The following is a 24602-nucleotide window of genomic DNA, read 5'->3' as shown; positions in this document are numbered from 1 at the left end:
TAATTTGTTGAGACATAACCCTGGCTTCATAATGTGAGTGTAGATACACTGACTCCTCTATGGCTCCATGATTCCTCTATGACTCTCCTATGACTCCTCTGTCATGGTCACTTCATCCAAAGGCTGGTCCATGCGGCATGATTGCTCAGCAGCTGAGCTAAGCTGTCTCCCATTTCCGTGCCTCTCCTGGAAGCTGACCTGCTTTCTAAAGCACCACATCCATCTGGGAAGCACGCACAACTTGTTGGCAGCTTTTCTAATTTCCTTAGCATCTGTGTCAGAATTAATGAGAGCAAAACTGATTGTAGAGAGTCCTTGTGATGAATCCTCTTCAGTGAGGAGCATGGCGGCACAGTCACATCCTCTCAGCTACCTTCTTTGTGCTGCTTGCTGAGTTTAACCTCACATGTAAATGTGTTTGTTGTACCTCAGAGAAGTGACAATTTTGCCTTACTTTAGGATTTCTGGCTTTTCACAGAGCTGCTTGTAGCCACTGGTCACAGTTTTTTGGTTTTCACAGGTCAAAGTACCACCTCCATTTTGTTTAACTCACCATATCCTCTCATGTGCTGGCTGAATATTCTCCCATACATTTCTTTTGAATGCACACTGATGGATACAAGCTGATCCATATGTACTCTAAAGTCTATCTATCTGGTTACAGTTTATTACTTTCAGTACTGGTATCACTTTCGCTCTGTTTTGGCCTGCTGCATGTTAGTTTAAGCACCAATCACAGGTGCTTTCTAACTCATCTCTTGCTGTAGCTTCTCTGTACCTTCTGGTCTTCCCAGTAGCTGCAGTCTGAGGGCTCTCTGGTGCTGGCAAACTCTCCCAGGGGTGCTCTTGCATCCTTCCTCATCTTGTGATGCTTGGTTGGGGTAGCAGACACATGCTGTGCTGCCTTAGAAGGGTCTGAGGTCTTCAAGCCATGCTGCCACAGAGGTTTTTCACTGTTGCTGTGTCTGTAAGACCGAAGTCCCTGCAGTCTCATACAGGCAGATGCCTGGGTGGCTTCTTTGACCTGAAGAGTCTTTTTGGCTCTTGATAAATGTTAATTGTGGGTCTTTGAGCAATGCTGGCTCATGTTGTTCTTTTTCAGTTGTGTCCCAAAGCTGACCTGCAAGCTGAGGAGGCATTCCTTCAGCTCCAGCAAACACCATTTTCAGTTTCGCCTGATCACCAGCATTGCCAGAAGAGGAAGAGACCAGACAATTCTGTTCAAATATCCCAATGCCCTCAGATATTTCACTTCCACAGGACTGCAGTTGGCTTTATGTTACTGGAATAGGTAAGTTCTTCAGTCAATTCTGGAAAAAAACACTGTTGGCAGCCATAACATTACCTTCCCTCTGCTTTCTGGGGTTGGGCGTCAAATCACTTCTGTTCAGCATCTGTATAGAATCATAGAATGGTTTGGGTTGGAAAGGACCTTAACGTCATCTAGTTCCAACCTCCCTACCATGGGCAGGGATACCTCACCCTAGACCATGTCACACAAAGCTCTGTCCAATGTGGCCTTGAACACCTCCAGAGAGGGAGCATTTACCACTTCTCTGGGCAACCTATTCCAGCTCCTCACCACCCTCACAGTAAAGAACTTCTCCCTTATATCATTGCCCTCTGGTGAAATGCCCCACATTTCCCCACAAATCTCAGAGAGTAAATCTTTGTGAAATGCTTGTGCTAAAATGCTGTCATCTCTCCAGCCTGTTGATGAACATCAAACCATTACCCATGGTTCAGAGAGAATAGGACTGAGAAGATCCTGAGTAGAGTATGAGCATATGGGACTGCAGGAACTGATTTTGTAAACTCCCATCATACACAAAGAAATCCACCCAAAATCTATCTGAAAGAACCGCGTGGCAGGGAAAGTCCCCACTTTTCTCCCCTGACCATTATATTCTGCTATTGTGAGACAGAGTCACCCTAAATGTGCACCTAAAGACAGACAGATTTTACTCTTATTGGGCTCTTTGTTTTCTCTACTCCTTAGGAAAAAAAGAAGTCATCCAGCAATATCAGCAGCTCAGTCTGCATCTTTGGGAGGATTGTCTCCCACACAGGTTACTACAATCATGAGCATTGACACCAAGTTATTGGAATTTGCTGTCTGCTGTTTCTTTCTTTTCTTTGTTTTTTATTTCTTTGGTTAAATGGTTTAAACTCAGAGGATGGGCTCTCGGTGTATGGGCTGATTTGTTTATTTCTGTGAAGGATGGGGATGGAGGGGAAGGGAATGTGCACCAAAATGTGGGCAGTTGCAACTGGAAAATACTTAAATATTTGAAAGGTCAGATCTGCTTCAGTATTTCTTTAATATGACACATTCACCATGGCCTGCATTTGATTTCCAGAGTTTATGGGCTTGTGTTTGAGACCAAAACAAGCTTTTTTCCCAGTGATGGCCAGGCCATCTGCCACTCTTCCATAGTCCTCATGGCTGGGTGGCTCAATAAGAAGGAGTCATTCAACTAACTTTGGGATCTGCCAATTGTGCTTTCTCAGTGACCTTTCCAAAACCTGACTTTTTTTTGACTAAAAATAAATTTTACATTACCAGGCCAAAGAGGCAGCCCCCCTGTGTTCTGAATAACATCTTTGTTTTGAAATGCCTCTTGGCCCCTGTGTAAGGAAAGCCTGACATTAAGAAAAGGTGTTTTTAAATTGGTGCTGAGTAATGGCTGATACTCAAAATACAATAGGACAGTGGAGCTTCTGTGCTGTCTTGTGACATGGCATCATTAGCACCTCATGAAATAGAGGGGAGGGAGGGTAAAAGCACTCAGACATTTCTGGAAACCTTCCTTGAGCTGTTTTTTGATGCAGGAATTTTCACTTTCAGAACACCTCTGTTTCAAGCTCCTCATGACACAGCCAGATTTTGACAAAATATTTTAGGCAGCTCTTATTTCTCAGGCTGCTTTTCTCCTTCCATCCAGCGGTGAGCAGTTGGTGTGGTGATGATGATGATGTCCAAAATAGGAAACAGACTCTTAATGGATCCGATTCCTCAAGAAAACCCTTTCCTTTTGGGGTTTGGTAAATACATGTGTGTATTATATATGCATATTAAAGAGTGGCTTAAAATATGCACTGATGGTCCTTAAAATGAGAGCTTAGTAGCAAAGGTGAAGCTGCAAAAGTAGGGAAAGAGCAGATGAGATTTTGAGAGTGCCAGGCTGTGATTTGCTTTCTTAGCTTCCACCGACAGAATTTGATGAAGAGCTTCCAGAGCCAGAGCTACAGGAGCCAGTGTGTTTTTATACAAAGTACCATGCTAACAGACTGGAAACTGGGCTCCCAAAAGTGTAATTCCTGTTGCTGAGCTTTTATTTTCCCCATGATCAGGCTGATATCATAAGGATTTGCATGGAAACTGATGCCCTCAGCTCATCTTAGTGCCAGAATTACAACAATCTCTTGTTCTTAATGGAAAAAAGATGTACAATCTCCAGGCAACCCCAGTTCATGTGGTGAGTGATTTGCCAGGCTATATGCAGAGCCCAGTTTTATGCCTTCATTTAATTTCATGAAACCAGAGGAGAAATAGAGAAATAGAGTATATATTTATATGAGGTGTGTGTTTATTCATGCTCGTCGGCTCACTGTTTCTCTGCTGCTTCTGTTTGCAATTCCCATGGGACCTTGCTTCTGTCACCTGGGCTATCCCATCCTCTTCTGGACTGTGGAAAGATCCCAGGATGCTTGGTTAAGCCCAAAGGGAGCAAGGATGCTTTGGGGAGACCTTACAACTACCCACTGCTTTGTCAAACTCCCTGCAGATTCAGGCAATCATCACTAATGGCTTCTAAGTTTTGCTGAAGTTGTTGGGTACAGTGTCCAGCCCTTCTGGAGGCTGACTTCTTGGTTTAAATGAAGTTTGACCCCAAACTCTACCAGCTGAATTAAACCATTCCTCCTCTGTTTAGCAGTAGGCAAAGAGTGATTCAGGAAATGGTAGGGTGGATACAATGAAACAACTAAATCTCAAGCCCTCTGGCTTGGCTACCCTCATCTAGTACCACCGAAGGAGGGCTGGCAGAAATGGGTCCTGAATCACATTCAGGTAAGCTGGATAGATGGATTATAGTATTAATAATATTGTCACTCATCCAGAGGAAAGAAGCTGATGGGTAGGCCTTGTGTGTCTTGCCCCTTCTAAGTACATTTAGTTCCTGGACAAAGCTTTGAGAAAAATATATTGTTTTTAACAGAAGCTTGCCCAAACAACACCCAAATATTGACACAAGGCTGCTGCTGCACGGCAAGATTGAGTCTACCTCATTCATCAGCTCACTCCTTCAGAAACCAAGCCACAGTCCAAGCTGTGAACAAGCCATAGTGTTATACTCCCACCCGATGCAATTTGAAGCAGCCGATGCAGGAATGTGCACCAGAGAGCCAGCTCAGTAAAAACCAAGACTTACTTCAGTGGTAGATTGTGTATAAACCACAGTCATTTCAGCTTTTAAAGGCTTGGCTTCAGACCATTTTTTCCTGTTTAGCTCACTCACTACTTGGTTTAACCAGAGCTGAGAAGGCTGCTGACTCTGTACTGTGAAACCCCAGTGACCCAGATGAGAGGCTGATGTGACTTAGTGTCATGCTTGAAGTTACTGGCTGTTGTGATGTTCAAAAGACCCCAGACCTTCTCCACCTAAGGCCCTGTGATAGTGTCCTGGTGGTCCCCACCTGCAACCAAATCAACTCAAGCCCCTAGCAATTTTAGGGAAATTATGGTGGTTTGAAGTAATAGCCCTCACATGGGTCCTTTTCCTGGGCAAATAAGCTACAAGATGCTTCAGTGAAAGGAAATAAAGAGTTTCAAGGTGTGCATGGGAAGGAATACTGCCTTTTCCTTGGGAAATGCTAAAGTTGCCCAGTATCTGGGTATTTAGGGGTTGTGGGAAGGGCCACATCTGTGGGAAGGGGCACAACTGCAGTTCTGTCCTTGCCTCCATCCTGATGTGAAGGGGGTCTCTGAGGAGTGCCTGACCCCCTGGGGACACTCCTCACAGGTGCTGAGATCAACAGGCGCAGGAAAAAGTTCTATTTTCCCCTGTGTCAAAATTAGGGAAAGAAAAGAGGTACTTATCTATGTAGCATGTGTAGGAGTTTTCCTGATTTTCCTGGGAGACATCCTTTTTCCACTCTCTCCCCCTGCTACCCATCTTCTCCTCTCCTGCCCCCCTGCTATGACAAATTACCCTCTCTAACAGGAATCAGAGCTGGTAGGCTCTCCACATGTGGCCACAGTGGCTGCATGGCAGCTGGGATGGTGCAGTTTGAGTGTTCTCCAGGCTCCTGACTCACTGCAGGGGGTGACCACATCCTCCCGGGGAGCTCAGCTGCTCTGGTTTGAATCCCAGACCCCTTTCCAATTCTTTGCTGTCCACTTTTGTGGTTCAGGATTCAGAGATGAGGAAGGGCTCTCCAAAAGGGACCGGGGCTGCAGATGGGCTCTGTCACTCGCCATCATGGCATCTGCCACCTGCCCTACTTGGGAAAGGCTGCATGAACATTTTCCTCTGCCTGGTCAGCTGTATAGTGTTGCTTTGGCCTGACTCAGGAGTGACTGTCTTTGCCTGAAATAAAACCACCTTGGAAACAAGCATCCCTCTTCCAGAAGGAGGTGACTCACTGGAGATCTGCCTCCTCCCTTTTTAGATGCAGCCCCCAGCTGTGATTCCTGTCTGAGATTTTTCTGGGTTTCTTTCATCCCAGTACATGTGCTGACTTTGAGAAGTATTTTTCAACATCCCTCGCCAAATTCTGCTCCTGTGCAGTGCATGTCGGTCAAGTTGCTTCTTAGTCCCTTGTCTGGATATGGTTCATTGTACTCTCTGTTTTCAGAAAGCCTTCAGCTGAGAGTTGCCCCTGATCTGAATCAGGATGCAAAGAGCCCCAGACCAGGAGTTGTGAATGTTGTGTTGACATGATGGGGAAGCACTGGTGGGACAAGACTAAAAGACTGTTGGTTGATATTCAAGGATCACCTGCTACAAGCTCAGGAGTGTTGCGTCCTGACTAGAAGGAAGTGCAGCAGGAGGGCCAGGAGACCTCCTTGGGATGGATAAGGAGTTGCTGAGGAAACTTTGAGGGAAAAAAGAGGCTTATAAAAGGTGGAAACAAGGACAGGTGGCTTGGGAAGAGTACAGGGATGTTGTCCAGGAAGCTAGGGACCAGGTTAGGAAAGCTAAGGCCCAGTTAGAATTAAGCTTGCTAGGAATGTGAAAGATAACAGGAAGGGATTCTATAGATACGTAGTGAATAGAAGACAGACTTGGGACAACTTGGGCCCCCTCCAGAAGCTATCAGGAGAACTGGCTACCCTGGATTTGGAGAAGACTGAGGTTCTGAATGACTTCTTTGCCTCAGTCTTCACTGGTCAAGGTTCTGACCACACCACCCAAGTCTTGGAAGGTAGACACAGGGACTGTGAGAATGAAGCCCTTGCGCCCACTATAGCAGAGGATCTGGTTCGAGACCATCTTAAGAACCTGAATGTACCTGAAGTCCACAGGACCTGATGAAACCCATCTGTGGGTCCTGAAGGAGCTGGCAAATGAAGTTGCTAAGCCACTGTCCATCATAATTTGAAAGATCATGGCAGTCAGGTGAAGTTCCCGATGACTGGAAAAAGGGAAATATAACCCCCATTTTCAAGAAGGGGAAAATGGATGACCTGGGGAATTACAGACCAGTCAGTCTCACCTCTGTGCCTGGCAAAATCTTGGAGCAGATTCTCCTGGAAGGCATGCTAAGGCACATGAAAAACAACAAGGTGCTTGGTGACAGCCAGCATGGCTTCACTAAGGGGAAATCCTGCCTGACCAATTTGGTGGCCTTCTAAGACCGGGCTACGGAACTGATGGACAGGGGTAGAGCAGTTGATGTCATCTACATGGACTTGTGCAAAGTGTTCGACACTGTCCCACACGACATCCTTGTCTCTAAATTGGAGAGACATCAATTTGATGGATGGACCACTCGGTGGATAAAGAACTGGCTGGATGGTTGCACACAAAGAGTTGTGGTCAATGGCTCAATGTCCGGCTGGAGACCAGTAACGAGTGGTGTCCCTCAGGGATCAGTGTTGGGACCGGTCTTGTTCAACATCTTTGTCTCTGACATGGACAGTGGGATTGAGTGCGCCCTCAGCAAGTTTGCTGATGACACCAAGCTGTGTGGTTCGGTTGATACGCTGGAGGGAAGGAATGCCATCCAGAGGGACCTTGACACGCTTGTGAGGTGGGCTGATGCCAGCCTTATGGAGTTTAACCATGACAAGTGCAAGGTCCTACACCTGGGTCGGAGCAATCCCAGGCACAGCTACAGGTTGGGCAGAGAAGAGATTCAGAGCAGCCCTTGATGATCTTAAGGTCCTTTCCAGCCCTAACTATGCTATGATTCTAAGATTCTATGCATCCTACTCTTGAAGGGTTTCTGGCAACATGGAAAATCTTGCCGAATGAGGTAAAACATCATTCATTGCTGTGCTAAGAGTAGATGAAGGGGACTCTAGCTAACGGAGGACAACGGTACCGCATACAGGCAATCTACACCAGCAGCTTATTTTGCTGCCCCTGTTCCTGCGCACTTATGTGAGTGACTTTAAGGAATTACATCTCATCTAATTATGTCTTTCCAGGTAGTGAGATACATGAATTTATGTCATACTTTGTTATGTCATACCTCAGTTTTGCTGAGCTTTTTGCACTAAGTACATACTCTCATATTTATCTTCTGATGCTCAGAGTGCAAGGAGTCCTGCTGCTGCCTGAATAACATGCTAACCTTGGACACCAGATGCTTGTTCTTGTACCTCAAGATCCCAAATTCTCTCTGGTGTAAGCTGATATTTCCTTAAGTCCACTGAGTCCAATACAAATCATGCTCTGGCCTTGGAAACATGAGGCTGATGGCATATTCAGCCTCAAGTTTTTCCTCTTTTCCATTTGTGAATAGGCCAGAAATGCTGCAGCACTCTCTTCAGTGTCCCCATCCCCATGACCACTCAGTTGCCTTGGACTTTGAGGCAGCATGAAGGGGAAAAAGCCCCTCTCCAGACTTTCCCAGAAGCCCAGATGCGAAATGCCCCAGCAGGAACCACTTTGCACTGTAAAACTTTTGAAAGGCTTAGAAACTGGTGGTGCAGGGCTTGACCTCAGTGGTAATGAGACTCATGCAAGTAGAAGTCTTTAAGGACTTGCTCCAACAAAACAGGAGCAAACACATCATGGTGAATAATACAAAATGTGGAGAGAATCTTAAAAGGATATTGAAATATTTTTTAATAATGGCAACATGGCTCAAAAATTGCCAGGAGAATAGTTTCCAATCTCACCACTGGAGTGCTGTTGGCTAAGAAAGGTCAAATAGTAAACCACTGAGGACATACATATTTAGCCAAAAATCATGTTGTCTTTCAGGGCTCATCTCACACAAGCCCCCAGACACATTCAGCAGACAAGGGCGACCCACCCCTTCACCTTCTACTGTTTTTGTCCAACGCAAAGGGACACAAACCTGCCATTTTCTGTCTTTTGTATTATACTGCACTGCTGTCTGTGCTTGGACTAGTGGTTTCAGAGACGGTGTCATACAGCCTGTGTATCGTATAGCCATAATGAAGTACTCTCTCTGTGCCCAGCAAAATGAGTATGGTCAGAAGTATGGATAAGCAGAGCTGCGATAAGCTGGGACAACCCAAGAGTACAACAGCTCTGCCAATCTCATCTAGAAAAACCTTAAGCCCAGCTGCAAATGAGGCTTCACAGAAATTTCCAAGCCTGGAAATGTAAAATGACTTTTCAGGAGTCCTGCCCTCTGCATTTCCTCCCAAAGCAACCATCGCCCTCAGGGAAGTGATTTGCCAGAGGTGAGGGACTTGCCTACCTGCAAAGGTAGAGCCTCAGAAAGCTCTTTGGTGGCAGAAAGATCTGTGCTGGGGAAATGGGAAGAACAGTCCCCTGATGGAAGTCTTGGCGGTATAATTGTTGGGGGGTTTTCTGTGTTTTATTTGCAGGAGCAGCTGAGAAATCTATCCTGTCTGTGCTCTTTGTGTGGCATTACCAAATTAGAAAGTTGTTTTCCAATGAACATGAAATTGCTGAAGAATAGAAACTGATGCGCCATAAATAGCACTGGGCTCTTTGAAGCCACAAAGAGGAGGCTGTTCTGCTGGGAGATGCCAGGCATGGGAACATGGGGTTTCTTTGTTCACATGCATTATACAGCAGCTGGTGTACTTGGACCACGACTCCCACATTTGCTTGTGCTGTTAACTGGGGATAAAGAGGAAATAGCAAGATTCTGTGAGCAGGGCTAAGAGAGTTCCAGCCCACCTGGCTGAACTGGGCTTCTACCAGTTCTCTACTGTTCTCTCTTCTAAGGAGACACATGGTAGGGTAAAGAACAGGTCTGCAAGTAAAGTTTGAAGAGGAAAACTATTTGAGACCCCTCAAGAGCTGTGTTGTCTCCGGAGGGATGAAGAAAACAGTTCTTTCTCTTAGGAGATACAGCTTGGTCTCCAATGTCTTTGCCACCATTGCCAGTGGGTTTTGCATTGAGGATGGTGGCAGCTGATGCAATGAAGCACCCACCTGTAGGGTGTCCACTGTCCACCATCCACCCCAGAAAACATCATTTTACTGCCCTGTTTGAGCTATTTGGCTCAAAATGCAGCTGAGGAATCAACAGGTGCTGATGAGGTTAGTGTTAAGCCCACCTGAAACCCCTTTGTGATTATACCCCAGTGCCAGAAAGAGCAAACATGGGCAACCTAATAAAAGCTGGTTGAGCACAGCCCAAAGGCACACAAATAAGCGCAGAAGTTCAGTATGTTTTGTTTAGTGCAAATGCATGTTTTTGGGGAACTGAGATCCTGTCCCACATCCCTGTCTGCTTTCTGGATGGATGATGTCTTGTCCTGAAACTTGGAGCTGCTTTCTTCTCCTGGTTGTCCATGGCTGTGTCCTGGCTTCACATTGTCCCTACATGGCTTTTAGCCTTGGAAATGAGGGTGATCATTCAAAATCACTGACCTTCCAAAGAGCCCTAATCTAAACCCTAACAACATTTTTAATAAAGGGCAAGGTGCTGGCTCTGAAGGCTTTTGTCTTGTGTACTGCATGCTGGATAACAGCATAGGAGATGCTTGTAAATGGAAATTCTATTAAGCTTTATTAAAGGAGTTGCAGGAGCTGTGCTTTTCAGCCTCACCATGGGAGAACCACTGCAATAATACTCATTTTTAAACTAGGCTATGGAAAGCAGGTTTAAATGCTGTCAGTGTTTTTATTACATATAATGAACTCATGGTGAAGTTGTTAGCTGGTTTTAGGTGCCTGCGAGCCACCGTGCTTTGCATTATTTAATTGCTTGCTCAGGTTTTAGTCTATGAATGATGCAGAAATAAATGCCCCATGGAGCCCAGCTTGATGATGGACAACCCCAGTGCAGGAGGGTTAGGTGCAGTTTCTCCAAGGAACAGTAGCCCAGATCTGGGGAAAAACCTGCCAAAGTCATCAGCTGAAGTACGTAACCCAAGAAAGAGCTGGGCAGGTTTCCAGAGCTGCAGGGTATGAGGTAAAGCCATTAACAGGGGTTTGGGGTTTAAGATAATGACAGATCGGTTAGCGATTGGGATTTCCTGGACTCACAGGGCTTAGGAAATGCTAGAAACATGGATGTGGATGGTGTGCCTGAGGGAAGCAGACACAGGGGCTGCTCTGTGATCACCAACCTCCCCTGCCCAACTGCCTGCTCTGTTCCCGGCAGGAGGAGCTGCCTGCCAGGGAAATCTGCACCATGCCAGTGCTCCCCCAGCCAGGGGAAGGGTGAGCTCTCCCATTTGGCAGCCCTGGGGCAATAGCTGGTGGTCTGCACCCAGAGGAGGATGAGGTCACTGCCAAGGTAGGGTGTCCACTGTGTGCTTTTGTTATATTCCCTGTTCTTCCAGTTATGTGGACAAAGGAGCTGTTTCTTTCAGGGACAAAACTCACAAAACCCAGCTGGTGACCACAAGAGCACAATGGGATATCTTCTTGCAAATAGCAACTTCTGGGGTTTTAATGACAAACTCTTTCCTAGCATTTGGAGGAGCTGGAGAGGAACCTTGTATTCTAAGGTTTTCTGACAGGATTGTACTAAAAAAGGTGGATAAAAATGATTTGGCAGCTGACTGTGGGGTCTAAGTCTGGGCAGACCCAGAGACAGGTTAGTGTGCACTGGCATCCTGCGGAATAGCCAGCAGGACCTTGCACGATGGACTACAGCTTTTACTAAGCTGCTTATTTGGCTGTGCCCTTAGGTTCCTCCTATATCTCTGCATGCTGGGGGCTGGAGCTGATCCTCTCAGATCTGACCTAGCGGGCAGCCATCCTGCTGCCCTTTTGTGCCTGGTGGCCCCAGAGTGATGGGAGCCAACATGTTTGCCATGCCCACCAGGAAAGGGAAGATATCCACCTCAAACCCCTCTGATTGCTCTCCTCTTATTCTTCACTTCTAATATAGATTTACTTCTAATACATGTAGCATAAATTAATAGATTCCATCAGCCTAAACAGAATTGTCTTCAGATGGGCATGCAAGATGGAGCTGGACCTTTCCTAAAGCACTTTGTTACAATTCAGTTCTGCCTAAACCGGCATGCGGGTAGCATCACATCTGGCTGCGCAAGGGTTAATGCAATTGTAGTATGTCTCTTTGCTTTAACTATTCCCCATAAGGAATGATCATTGAAAATCTCTTGGCCTGCTTTATGGTCATCACCAAGAGATCAAACAAATAGTAATAAAATAGCTAGCTTTCCAGGAAAATCAGGTTAAACTGCACTACCAGCTGTGTCTTCACAAACAGCACAGCATCCAAACTGAAAATGATGGTTGAACCCCAGCTATGAGTAATGAGAGTAGTTAGTTTTATGCGTATGTGTGAATTTTCTCTGCTTTGACTCCCTGAAGAGTTTGCTTCATCTTGGTGCCTTTCAGTGTTAACCAAGGCTCCATGACTGATGCAAAGATACTGGGAGTTTCACTTAGTAGAAAGGGATATTGAAGTACTCAATACACTAGGCCTTATTAAATTAAAACTGTCTTTATAATGGGCTTGTTGCAAGAATCTTAATTCCTATCTTGAACTGATGTAATCCTGTATTACAACACTTTAATGCCCTCTGAGAAAGCCCCTGCTTGTTTAATTTTCCCTTGCCCTTTCCTGTATGAGGCATGCTTGCCTTAAGGGGGCTTGGGAGTGTACTGGTGTATTCTCACTGGTTTGATAAGCACCCACAAGAAAATATCCCGAATAACAAGGATAAACCCAACAAATTCTCGCCACTTGCAGTGATCCTCCTCAAGCAGGAGATAAGAAACGGCAAGAAATGGTATATAATGTGAGCTATACCCTGAAACAGTGGAGGACAGTGTCAGTGGCTGCATCACTAGCTAGGTCCATGGGTGGGTCAGCATGTTAGCTGAGTGGAAACTCAGTGATACCTCACTGCCTGGAGACAAGTGTAGATTCAGACCTGGAGGCTGGTCTCTTACAGTGCAGGTCCAGGTCCACCAAAACTCTGGAGGTTAAGAAAATGCTAGCTGCAAGCGAATGACACTCACCTGGCTTTGGATGGAGTATGAAACTTGAGCTGTTCAGAGGGGATTGGGTTTTGGGTTGTTTTTTCTTTTTAAACCCATAAAGCATTGGATTCCTGTTTTGAGGAAAAATGACTAAACTTTGACATTCACTGCCTTGCCAGTCTGAGTTTCCCACATTCACACACATGCTTTTCCTAGAAGAAATCATCCAGCTCAACAATGTGCCTTTTGTTAAGAGCAGCTGGTTGAGTGGAATAATGCTTCTTTCAGACTCCTGCACGATAATGGAAAAAGCTTTATGCCCTTTTGGTTTGCTGTCTGCCATCATCTCAAATTAGGCTGGGCTTTGCAGGCTGTCAGGTGACAGACAGGATGCCCCAGGACCTCTGAAGAGGTGTACTTGGTTTATGGAGTACGTGCTGAGCAGGTTTCAGCTGAAAGCAGGAGGAGATGCTGCCCCACAAAGCCCTGGCCTCAAAGGATGAGAGGAAGAGCTTCTGGGTGGGATGAGGAGACGCCAAGTCTAGAGTCCGACACCTACTCAGAGCCACTCGCCATGGCACTCAAAAGGATTTAGAGACAGAAAAGAGCTCTTTTAGAGTCTGTTCTTTCTCGGTCTGTGCCCAGCCACACTTATTCTTTGCCTCTTGCATTTATTTGCCTCAGCTTGGCTTTAGATGGTTTCCTGCCTCTTTCTAGCCAGCCCTCTCGCATCAATTTATCTTCTCAATTATTTTAGCAAAATGAGCTGTCCTCGCCCGCTTTCCCTCTTCCTTCTTCATTGTGTTTGGTGGTTGAGGGAAGGATCTTTTGACTCTTCAGTTATTCAGAGAATAGCTGCTTCCTTTCTATTTCATCCTGCAAATCACGCTACTGTGCACATTAATGAGGCTGCACACCAGTGCTAGGGAAGCAGGAAGCTTCTACAAACCACACACTGATGGCAGTTTCTGTAACAGATTTTATCACAGGTGTGCTGTGTGGAGTATTCAAATGACATTTCAAAAGGCTCACGTGGTAATCCATGTAAGGGCTGCACTTAGGCGTTAATGCAACTACTTGCTGCAGAATTGTATATTACTGGCTTGCTTTAGCAAATTGCTTGCAAAATCTGTTAGCCAGAGCCCTGGATGATGCTGAGAAAAGAATTGGAGTTCTCATTCAGGGGACTTGCATGTACTGGTGACTGAGATTTAACTTGTGTGTAAGGTAACTGTCCATCTGCCTGTCAAACCTGAGACACCTTAGGTGGTGTGCTAAAGGGGAAGGGAGATTCAAAAATAAAAAAAGGCAAATAGGCTTTGACCTGCTTTGGACAAGTTAAAGCACCAGAATCATTCACCTGCTTTTGTGTATTACTGACCTGCATTTATAGAGATGTTTTGCTTATATTTTGTGATTCCAAACATTGGATTGATGACAAAATACTAGTTTTAAATGACATCTTGGCCTTCACAGGATCCAGCTCTTCTCCAGCTGAGTAATTTATCTATTGATTCGCATGTGGATAAAAACTCACCATTGATGAATTGAAAAGCAGAAGAGAAAGGATGCTCTATGTTTTCATTCCATTATAAAACTCCATAATGTGTATAGAGCTATAATATCACATGCTAAAAACCTAAATAAAAGAATTTGTACTTCTTGGCATCCAATGCACAAGCAGCATTAATGCCAGTCCATGTCTGGGCATGCATGCTGCAGCTCAGGGCCTGGCTTAGTGTTGGGGCGTGGGTTTCTGCTGTGTTAATCCAGATCTTGTGTAGTTTCAGACCTTCTGCTTCTAGCCTGTCCTTCCTGCAAAAGAAGACCTGACCCTACAGAGGCTCCTTGGTCTGCTGGGGTGATTTGCAGCAGAGAGAGCACTGATTCAGGGGGTGATATTTTTTCTGAGCTGGCACTAAAGGAGGGGAGAGTTTCCAGTTGTTAAACGCACCCTAACAAAGAGGGAAAGAAACCTGCTGTTTCATGGCCACGGAGACCTTCTTGAGTGAAACGGCAGAATGAGGTGACTTTAAAATAGCAGAACACCACGGTGGTTGGGGACAGTGGGGAGTCAAGAGGCCTGCAGAGCAGTTTCAGGTAATTTGAATGGAAAACCAATCTGTACCAAATTTAGTGCATTGAATTTCCACCATACTTTCTGCTGCTGAACGCAGATCTCACAGGATTTTCATTCAAATGGACTTTGGGCTTTCCCAAAACCACTGGGGAATTGGCTCCTCTGAGCCAGCAGCAGCAAATTGGGCTGCCAGAGTTCTGAGTGGACACAACCCCCAGCTGCTGGAAAGGAAGGGGCTGGAGAGGAGCATCCCGTGGGCTCACTAGCTCAGATGGAAGCGCACGAGCTACGTGGGCCATTGGAGATGCCTAGATGTCCTTGTCCCTGCTAGATCTGTCCCTGCATGACCCTTCCTGAACAGAAGGATAGGATGAGGCAGTGCTAAGGTTGCCCCTTTGCTATCACCAGATATTTTTGGGACGGGGACAGCATGTGCAGTGCTATAACAGGGAGGCTTCCTTGCTTCAACACTTCTCTGTAAATCATGGCAGGGGAGCATCCCTGTCCCTACCCAAATCCCTACCTAAATAAACCCCTTATTTATAACTGTCAGTTTGGAAACCATACTAAGGGACCTTATGGATGTCAAAGCAATCCAAGCTGAAATGCAGGTGTTGGTACAGCTGGCATGGAGCATGATTTAGTCATGACGACAGCAAAAATAATCTGGGACACCATTCCTCATATTGCTCTCCCGTTTAACACATTTTCCTAACCCAGTAATGCTATTTTGGGACTTTTTCCAAGCCACTGCCTGCATGTAATATTCTCATCTTACTCGGAGAGCCTGGCCAGAGGACTTAACAGATAATACTCATCTAATAATTTGAATCAAAAAGGCTGTTAATAAGAGCAGGTTTTGCATCAAGTCCTGGTAGGAAAAGACTTATTTATTTATTCGTATTTGTGAGATGTATTTAGTTTAAAGGTGCTCAGTGAACGTTTCCACCTTCAGTAAAAGGTTCCAGGGATTTTAAGAATTTGGTGTTTGCTGGTAGGTGCTAATTGATGTGCATTTAAAAAGGCAAAAAGCTCATTAAATTAGTACACAGGAGCACACGTGTTAGTCTGTGCCTCTGTGCCACTCTGTCTGATGTTAACAAGCCTTAATTTGTCCTGAACGTGTGCATGGAATAGGGAAGGAGTTTATTTTCTGCCTACTGATAAGGATGCTTAAGCACAAAGGGCTGAAGCCAATGGGACTATAACACTTCCAAAATGGTGCTGACTTTGGACTTCTCTGAATTGCTCTTTTTCCCCCTTCTTGCTCCGTTTCTTTATGGTTGGTTTGGAACTGGGGATGCTCTGATGCCAGATTATACCTGGCTGGTAGGGATTTGCAGCCTCATGCAAGCAGGGTCAGGATCTAGTTTCCAGCCTTACCTGGCTTTAAAGAGCTCAGCCTGTCCAAAGCAAAACTGTGTGTGATGGTTGGGGAAGCCAGGGTCAAAATCCGAGATTTTTTTACATTTCCACCTATCAGTACACATACTGTGATCAGTTGCTTCTTGAACAGGATCATGCTACAGGTGTAGTGTGGAAGACAGAATTTTTCTGCATGTCATCATGCCAGATGTTCAGGTTAATGAAGCTGTGAGTAATGTTAAGGACATCTGCTTGGTTTTCTGAAGTAGATTTTCATATGCTTATTTATACTGTCAGAAATTGGAGAACAGACACTCATGGAAAAGAGGCTGCCCAAATTTTATAATGCTGTCCTCATCTTTGAACAAACCCCCACCATCTCCCTCATCCTGAAGAATGTTGAATCTCTTCCTCAGATCTTCCCACTGGGAAATACACTTATTTCCCAGAAAATGTAGTTGACTTTAAAACATTTTATTTAGCGACAATGCTGTTCACATTGTCATAACAGTCTCAAAATCAAAAGCACTCTTAAGTAAGGCAATTTGTTACCTGTTTATTTTGATGACACCTTGAATCTTAGGATATTTTAACCTGTTTGAAGACTGAACTATACAAATATCCTTTTATTGCTTGTATTATCAGAGAATATCTCACTTTCCCTCTTTCTCAGGATTGCTGGTGCAGAACAGATTCTGCAGATCACACTGCAGCAATGTGCATACTGAGGAATAAACCACTAACAGAGTCATATTCATGCAGCGATTCTGCAAAAGGACTTTCTAAAATAGCCTGCTTATGAGTCAGAGCCTGACTGGTGATAAAAACAGACCTTTTCTGGTTTTAAGGACTGAAATGTCTGGTGTAAAGCTTGTCTTCTAAAAGATGAAATCCTTCAGCTGAAAGGTCTGCTCTGCAAACATGTTTTTTTTCTAGGGGAATCTTTGCTATGAACTGTTGTAAACAACCACACATTCTTGAGTTAGAGACCACCAACATTCCCACCAAAAAGCATGGTGGCATCAAGCAGCTACACCAAGAATTGTCCTGGAAAAACACCCACAACAGCACGGTCCCACAGGGTATGGCAGGGTTAGGGTATCTCAATTCAGCTGATACAGGTGGGTGGTGACTTCACTGGGCTATTCCAAAATGCTCAACTACTTTAGGCATCAATATCTGTCATTCACACCTAGGCACACGAAGTTGCTTATGTCTCTAAATGTTGACTGTGCTTTGCTCTGACTGAAATTACATCTGCCTGTGCTTTCTGTATTTTTGCACCTTAGTTAAAGAATGACCCTAAATGAGTGTAAACTGTCACTAACTGGCTACTGAGTATGAACACATTTCAGGTATAAACAGAACTAGCCCAAAATCTGCATTGTAAGAATTAGTTTAATTCACTATTAGTTAAAATCACTACTTCTCTTGTGACCAACACTATTAAAGCATTAACAATAGGTCAGGACCTGCTCCAACTGGCAGCTCTGTTAATTCACCAAAACAGTGCCTTTTCATAGAAAACTATGAGTGTGAGAGTGCCATAATAAACTGTGTGTGAGAAGAGATGAAAAATACCTTAACATGCTTTCAGAAGGAATGAATGACACACAACCCTGGTGCATGCAGTCACCGGTGCTTCTCTTAGTTAAACTAAGCCATATTACTCTTAAGCATTTACTGACTGAAATAAATGCATATTAAAAGACTCTGCAAGTCCCAGGGACATGAAAGAAGAGTGCTATTTGCTGGATTTCTGAGCAGTGAAATAACACTGCCAGTCCCTGTGAGACGGGGAAAAGCACAGCTGCTGCTTAGATTTTCCTGGGGTAGCAATGGGCATTAAACCAGGTGAAAGATAATGAGGCCTGGGGAAAATCCTTCCTTGAATCATTACAATTTAGAGAGATGCTGTTGGGTCAAATATGCCCTGCAATGAAACACTGTAATAGGCAAATCCCAACCCCCCTCCTTCTGAACTGGAAAAAAAATAAAATAATAATTACAGAATGGTTTGGGTTGGAAGGGAACTTGAAGCCCACCCAGTTCCAACCCCCTGCCATGGGCATGGACACCTTCCACTAGACCAGGCTGCTCCAAACCCGTCCAACCTGGCCTTGAACACTGCCAGGGATGGGGCAGCCACAGCTTCTCTGGACAAGTTTAATTAATTTCTTCCCTTTTTCTCTCAAAATCTACCATGAATTGCTTCCATCATCTCCCAGCTGCCCTCCTCGCTGGGCCTGGTCCAGGACATGACTGTATCGTGTGGGCCCACGAAATGTGAACTGAAACACAACAGACATCTTCTGAAACGAAGCAAAAAACCCACACACTACAGAAAGGTAACTTTAACTAGAGACCTCACAGCAGCCTTCCAGTATCTGAAGGGGGGCTATAGGGATGCTGGGAGGGACTATTCATTAGGGACTGCAGTGACAGCACAAGGGGTAACGGGTTAAAACTTAAACAGGGGAAGTTTAGATTGGATATAAGGAGGAAATTCTTTACTGTAAGGGTGGTGAGGCACTGGAATGGGTTGCCCAGGGAAGCTGTGAATGCTCCATCCCTGGCAGTGTTTAAGGCCAGGTGGGACAGAGCCTTGGGCGACATGGCTTAGTGTGAGGTGTCCCTGCCCACGGCAGGGGGGATGGAACTAGATGATCTTAAGGTCCTTTCCAACCCTAACAATTCTATGATTGTATGACATGAAGTACAATCTACTAGGATAATCAAACAAAAGGTTTAAAATCTGATTTACCGTAGAGTTTCCCTTAAATAACACTATTTTTTATGCTAACAGTATTACACTGCATGTAAATCTAAGATGACAGTTTATCCACTTGAGTAATCTAGAAAGGGTACAGCACATTTGCTAATTAGCTGTAATAAAACGCTTTATTGAAGAACTGCTGGCAATAAAAGTAGAGGAATTTCAATGTAAAACCACATTTACTAACACACATTAATATGCCAATTCTTTATTGTATTTAGTATCTCATCATATGTTTATAGGACCAAGATGTTTGTATTTTGAAGTGCACTTCCCCTTATTAGCTTTGTCTCTGTGTATGTGCGTGTACATGCATTTTTCCCAGCCAGGGATAACCTTCTTAACCTTCTCCTCCCCATTTCCTTCTCTCCAAACAGGAATTGCATCTCCAACCTCTTTGTTTTCACATATACAGTTACCATAACAATACCAACAAGCCTTTGAAGAACGTCTTCCGTCCTCTCTTGCCATAAACTCTAAATATGGGACATTTCTGATGCTCTGCGAAAAGTTTTTGTGGCAGGACTGACGGAGTAGAGAATGACCACTCAAAACTGGTCCCTTTAAAACAGTGATGGTTGTATTTAACAACATCAAATCAACTTGCCTCCTCCTCTCCAAATACTGCTCCTAGTGCACTTTAGCAGCTGCAGGATTCAGAGAAATATTAGAGGTGAAGTATTGTAATTCCTCCTCAGATTTCTGTAAGTACTTGACTTTATTCTATACAGTTACCCTTAAATTAGTAGCAGAAGAGAATCAATGATGATGCTTACACCCCAGCCCAAGCTTAAATAAATCATATATTCAATTCATCAAGTATTTCAGTGTTCCTGAGGCACCACAAGGTATCTATTCTTTAGTGAGTAAAGAGGAACCATTGCCTTATGGAACAAGTCAAACACTAGCCAATTACAGAATATGTCTTCATAACTATCCTGGATATTAAATATACCCCAATACAGATATTGGGCTAAAATACAGATTTTTTTTTTTCCTCCTCCTTTATAAAAAAAGAATGTATTCTCTCATGCCTAGATCCCATCACCAGTTTCATCTTCAAAAGACCCAAGCAAAACAGATCATGAAGGAGCTCTAGCAAAGCATTAGTAACTTTTTTGTCTCCCAGCTGAAAAGGCACCTCCATGTACTGACGCTATCCCAGAGATTCTGGGCAACAGTGCAGCAGGACAGCATCACTGGTCACGCAAAGGAGACATGGCAGTAATTCCCTCTTTGGAAACACTGGCAGTTGGGTTCCAAGACCGTTTTGACCCTATCCCCTTCTTCTTCACAGGCAGAACTGAATGAATCTATCTTTGTTTTGTTTTCCTTCTTAACAGCCACTTTCTCTAGATCTAAGCACTATGCCTGATCAGATAATGTTTACACGCGACAGTCAGTGTTTCCAAACTGCTCCATTTTTCCCGATATCCAGTGGTGAAGCCCCAGTCCCAGTCAGGACAAGAAAGCCACAGCAGAGGAAGGAAAGGTTTCCTGCCTGACAAAAGCAGTCCTGTTTAAACCAAAGATAGAGTTAACTACCCATTCAAACAGATGCATGCAAAATGCTGAAGCAGATTGCTTGGCTCTGTCTTACATAATATTATGAAATCCCAGCGACCCGTATTTAATAAAACAGGGTGAGATGATACCATACTGCTGGCAACATGGGTGGCAGAGCAATGTTCACAAACTGCCCCTTATTTATTTATCCCTCCGGAAAAACATTTGCTCTGCTGCCATCCTGCGATATACTTCCGCCCGCTGCAGTTCTTTGAATGTACTGTTGGTTGAGAGATTGGGGGTGAAATCTTACAGCTTGGCTGTCGTGCAGATTTGGGTCACTTTGCTGATTAGAGAACAGTGTGCATCTTATTAATAACTGTTTGTCCTCAGTGTTAGTTTCTATCTCCAGCAGGAGTGGGTTTCTTCTTTGAATTCATGCACCATGACATCAGTGACATTTAGGCACTTGACAACATGGTAGATGTGAAGATCTGCTGCAGAATCTGGGGGATCTCTTTGGTATCCATGGCAATAAAAGACCGACCTGCTGGTAGCATCCTCTGCAGTCTAAGGAGCAGAATGAGGGGTAAGACACAATTAATGTTTCAAATTATCTTCCCTACCACAAGCCAGGGCTCCTTAAGAATGGATGTTTTTCCTTTTGCATACCTTCCCAATCCATGCTGTTCACAACACAATTAAAGGCTTGGGAAAGCAGCAGTGGGAGGAAACACCGAGAGCAGCTATGTCACAGAAGTCCTTTCATCAAGACAATCAAGAGTGTTTCTAGAGATTTCTATTCATGTCCACTTTCTGACATGCAAAAACTGTTTTGATCAAGGTACCAGTGACCCCATGAGGTACTACCACAGCTGCTTTTCTGAGGGCAGCTAGAGATTTACCTTGGAAATTAACATATTTGCTTACTTTAATAGGTTACCATGAACCCACAGCTCATTCAGTTCAACACCCCCAGTGATTCTAAATGTGCTCTTTATATTTCCTCTTTGAGGTTGTAGCAGATTAAACAGAAAGATACTTTTCTGCCAAGATTAGCCTGACACACTTTTGTTCACAGCTTAAACCACCTTACAAAAGCTGAACAAGATGCATGTTGCTCCTCATGGGGAGTCAGCAGGCTTGGGATTTGTTTTTTCACTGCTTTTTAAAGGAGTTTATGCTCCGCACTGCTGCCCCAACGCTCAGTTAAATCTCACTTTTAAATGGGAGTTTTTAAAAAAGCAGCAACAGGGAATTCCCTCCTCCTTCCCCCACAGCTGCTATAGGAAGGCTTTGTCTAAATTCTGCACTTCCACGTACACAGTAATGCATTTCAGTGACAGGATTGTGTGCATTTTCCATACCCAGAGAACTAGACAATTACAAGATCTCCTCTTATACAGCAGGACAGGGTTAACACTTTATTTATTTATTTATTTATTATTCCTAGAAGTAAAAGGTCTTTCTGTACTTATAATCTTTCAGAATGGGTTCTCTTTTCATGCATAACACAGTTTTGATGTACAGACCTGCAGACATGACTAAAGGTGGCTGTGCAGGTCTACTGTCAACCTTTTTCTGACTAAAACTGTGTACTGAGTGCCAATTCCCTTAGGGCCTTCTCTCATTCTGCTCAAGCTGAAGACTTGAACAGAAGCAGAAAAGACACCATTGATATTTATGTCTATAACCAGCTTTTTGCTGCATGTACTGGTCCTCAGTGGATGCGGAACTGAGGGATGCCTGGTATAGAATTTCCTTCTTTTTCCCTGTGCCCAAACAACTTAAAGTGAAATTATGTAGTAGCATTGAAAATAGGCATATTGGCTTAGACTTGCCAAAGAATTTGTGTCTCTAGCACAAAAGGAGTATCTGAGTCAAATTTCTGGCAGTTTGGAATAACAGAATTGCAGAATGGTTAGGGTTGGAAGGGACCTCTGGAGATCATCTAGTCCAAACCCCTGCCAAGGCCCCTGCAGGAAGACCACTAAATTCTAGTTTCTCTTTCTTTAATCACTTTTTTTATAGGCCCATGCATATCCAAACTGCGTATTCAGAAATGGCAAAGGCATCAAATCTCTTTCATGATTAGGTAGTGATATTACACAGGGGGATAGTGCACAACCTCCACTGGAAGGAAGGCTTCAGGTGCTTCTTTTGGAGGTACAGAAGGCTCTGAACTAGCTAGCTGTAAGGGATGCCTGCAAGGACCCATGAACCCTGACACAAGTTAGTAGATTAAAAAAAAAAAAGGGAAAAGGATGAAAACTCGGACATGACCTAGTACTGTGTACTCACAGCCCAGAAAACTAACCATAACCTGGGTTGCATCAAAAGGAGCGTGACCAACAGGTTGAGGAAGGTGATTCTGCCACTCTGCTCTGCTCTCATGAGACCCCACTTTCAGTACTGCATTCAGTTCTGGGGATCCCAAAAGAAGAGGGATGAGGACCTGTTGGACTGGGACTAGAGAAAGGCCACAAAAATGGTTAGAGAGTTGGAGCACCCCTCCTATGGAGACAGGCTGAGAGACTCTTTGGCTTTTTCAGCCTGAAGAGAAAGGTCTGGGGAGATCCTATTGTGGTCTTTCAATATATGAAGGAAGGACAGAGAGACCACTTCCCAGGGCATGTAGTGACAGGACAGGGGGCTATGATTTTAAACTGAAAGAGGATACATTTAGATTTGAAATAGGGAAGATTTAGATTAGATATCAGGCAGTTCTTCCCTGTGAGGGTGGTAAGACACTGGCACAGATTGCCCAGAGAAGCTGTGGCTGCCCCAGCCCTGGCAGTGTTCAAAGCCACGTTGGACTTCGAGCAAACTGGTCTAGTGGAAGCTGTCCCTGCCCGTGGTAGGGGGGTTGGAACTAGATGGTCCTTAAGGTCCCTTCCAACCCAAACCATCCTCTGATTTTATGATACTATGATCAAAACCATAGTGCAGAACACAAGCACCAAATGCATAACTTCACTGCAATAAAAGCACAGTTTAGATTTATGATGAATGGAAACAAAAAAGATAATTAGGCATAAACCAAATATACTTACCTATCTGCCTGGTCTCCTAAGGATCCGATAAATATGGCAAAAGCATTGACTTGAGCATTGGTGGTCAAGACTTGAGCAAACCTTGATGGGCGAATACCATATCGCTCGAGATTTGCATCACTCAAGACAATAACAAAATACTCATCAGCCTCTTCCTTGGTGATTTCACGAATGGCATGCTCTGTCCCTTCCAAGGTATGGTCTCCACTCATGCAGAACTGAGCATGGGCATGCATGATCTGTGTGCACAGCATAACCAAGTAGAAATATGTAAGATGACTTTAGGAATAAACATTCCTTTCAGCTGCCACAAGAAGGAGTAAATATTCAGTTATGGTATATTGGGGGAAGCTTCAGAAATGTGGCCAGTGCTCCAGATAGTACAGAAGATGCAGCTTTTTGTACATAGTAAGTTGCATTTTAAGATGGGCAATAATTCTCAAAAAGGATCAAGCAACCAAAACACACGCACAGGCATAATTAAGCTGGGCCTTAGGGAAGGTAAAATACTTTGACCAGCTGTGGTTCGAGTAGCTACATTCCTATATATTTAAGGAAGAAAACAGAGATTAGTTTCCTAATACTGTGACCAGCTCCTGCCGGTTTATAGTTTGCATGAGCCTTCCAAACCCTAGTAGTGTTACAGTTAATATCAAATATCTGGGCGCTGACAGAAGCAGCAAAGTGTAAAAATGTTGAAACATTTTGTTTGAGTTACGAGGGTGGTGAGACACTGGCATAGGCTGCCCAGAGAAATTGTGGATGTCCATCCTTGGAAGTGTTAAAAACCAGGTTCTGGCCTTTTATTTTACTTCACTCTCTTTATGCATTACATTCTGTGATCTACAATTTTATCTCTGCAGTCACAAAAGCCTTGATTATTCAGTATCACTTATCAGTAGCATTTACCTTAAGAATCTCTAATCGTTGTTTATTGTTCTTAGGAACCTTGTCACTCCCAACCAAGGTGATATCAAAGCCATCTCCTGAATGTCCAACAATATCGTACTGCAAGAAAGAAATGTCATCAGTCATCTGCCAGTCACGAATGGCCCTTGGGTCACAACGACACAAGACAGATCAAAAGCAATTTGCTTTCAACACGAAACCCCAGATACTGTTCCCTGTTTCTGTTTATGAACTGCATAAGGGAACTCCTTGCAATTTCTCGCTGACATGAAAACATGGGAAAGAATTGCTAAATAATGAAATTAAAGAGCAGTTACTTATTACTA

At 44.2% G+C, this 24602-nt stretch overlaps 1 protein-coding gene across 1 annotated transcript in view; it reads right to left on the bottom strand.

The window, feature by feature from the left end:
• Window positions 1-19366: 19366 nt before the first annotated feature.
• The window catches only part of VWA8 (von Willebrand factor A domain containing 8), a 179089-nt gene continuing 173853 nt past the window's right edge, over window positions 19367-24602 (bottom strand). The window contains exons 43-45 of the mRNA XM_062636836.1: window positions 24277-24375; window positions 23368-23606; window positions 19367-20884 (exon numbers count right to left, since the gene is read on the bottom strand). Coding sequence (XP_062492820.1) covers window positions 20776-20884; window positions 23368-23606; window positions 24277-24375 — 447 coding nt within the window. The 3' untranslated portion in view covers window positions 19367-20775. The remainder of the gene's footprint in view (window positions 20885-23367; window positions 23607-24276; window positions 24376-24602) is intronic.

Source organism: Pezoporus occidentalis, unplaced genomic scaffold (assembly GCF_034315485.1).
Source record: "Pezoporus occidentalis ecotype Australia unplaced genomic scaffold, CSIRO_AGI_Poc_V1 ctg5, whole genome shotgun sequence".
NCBI classification, from domain to species: Eukaryota; Metazoa; Chordata; class Aves; order Psittaciformes; family Psittacidae; genus Pezoporus; species Pezoporus occidentalis.
Note: the sequence above shows the minus strand (reverse complement) of the source record. Positions and strands in the feature narration are given on the sequence as shown.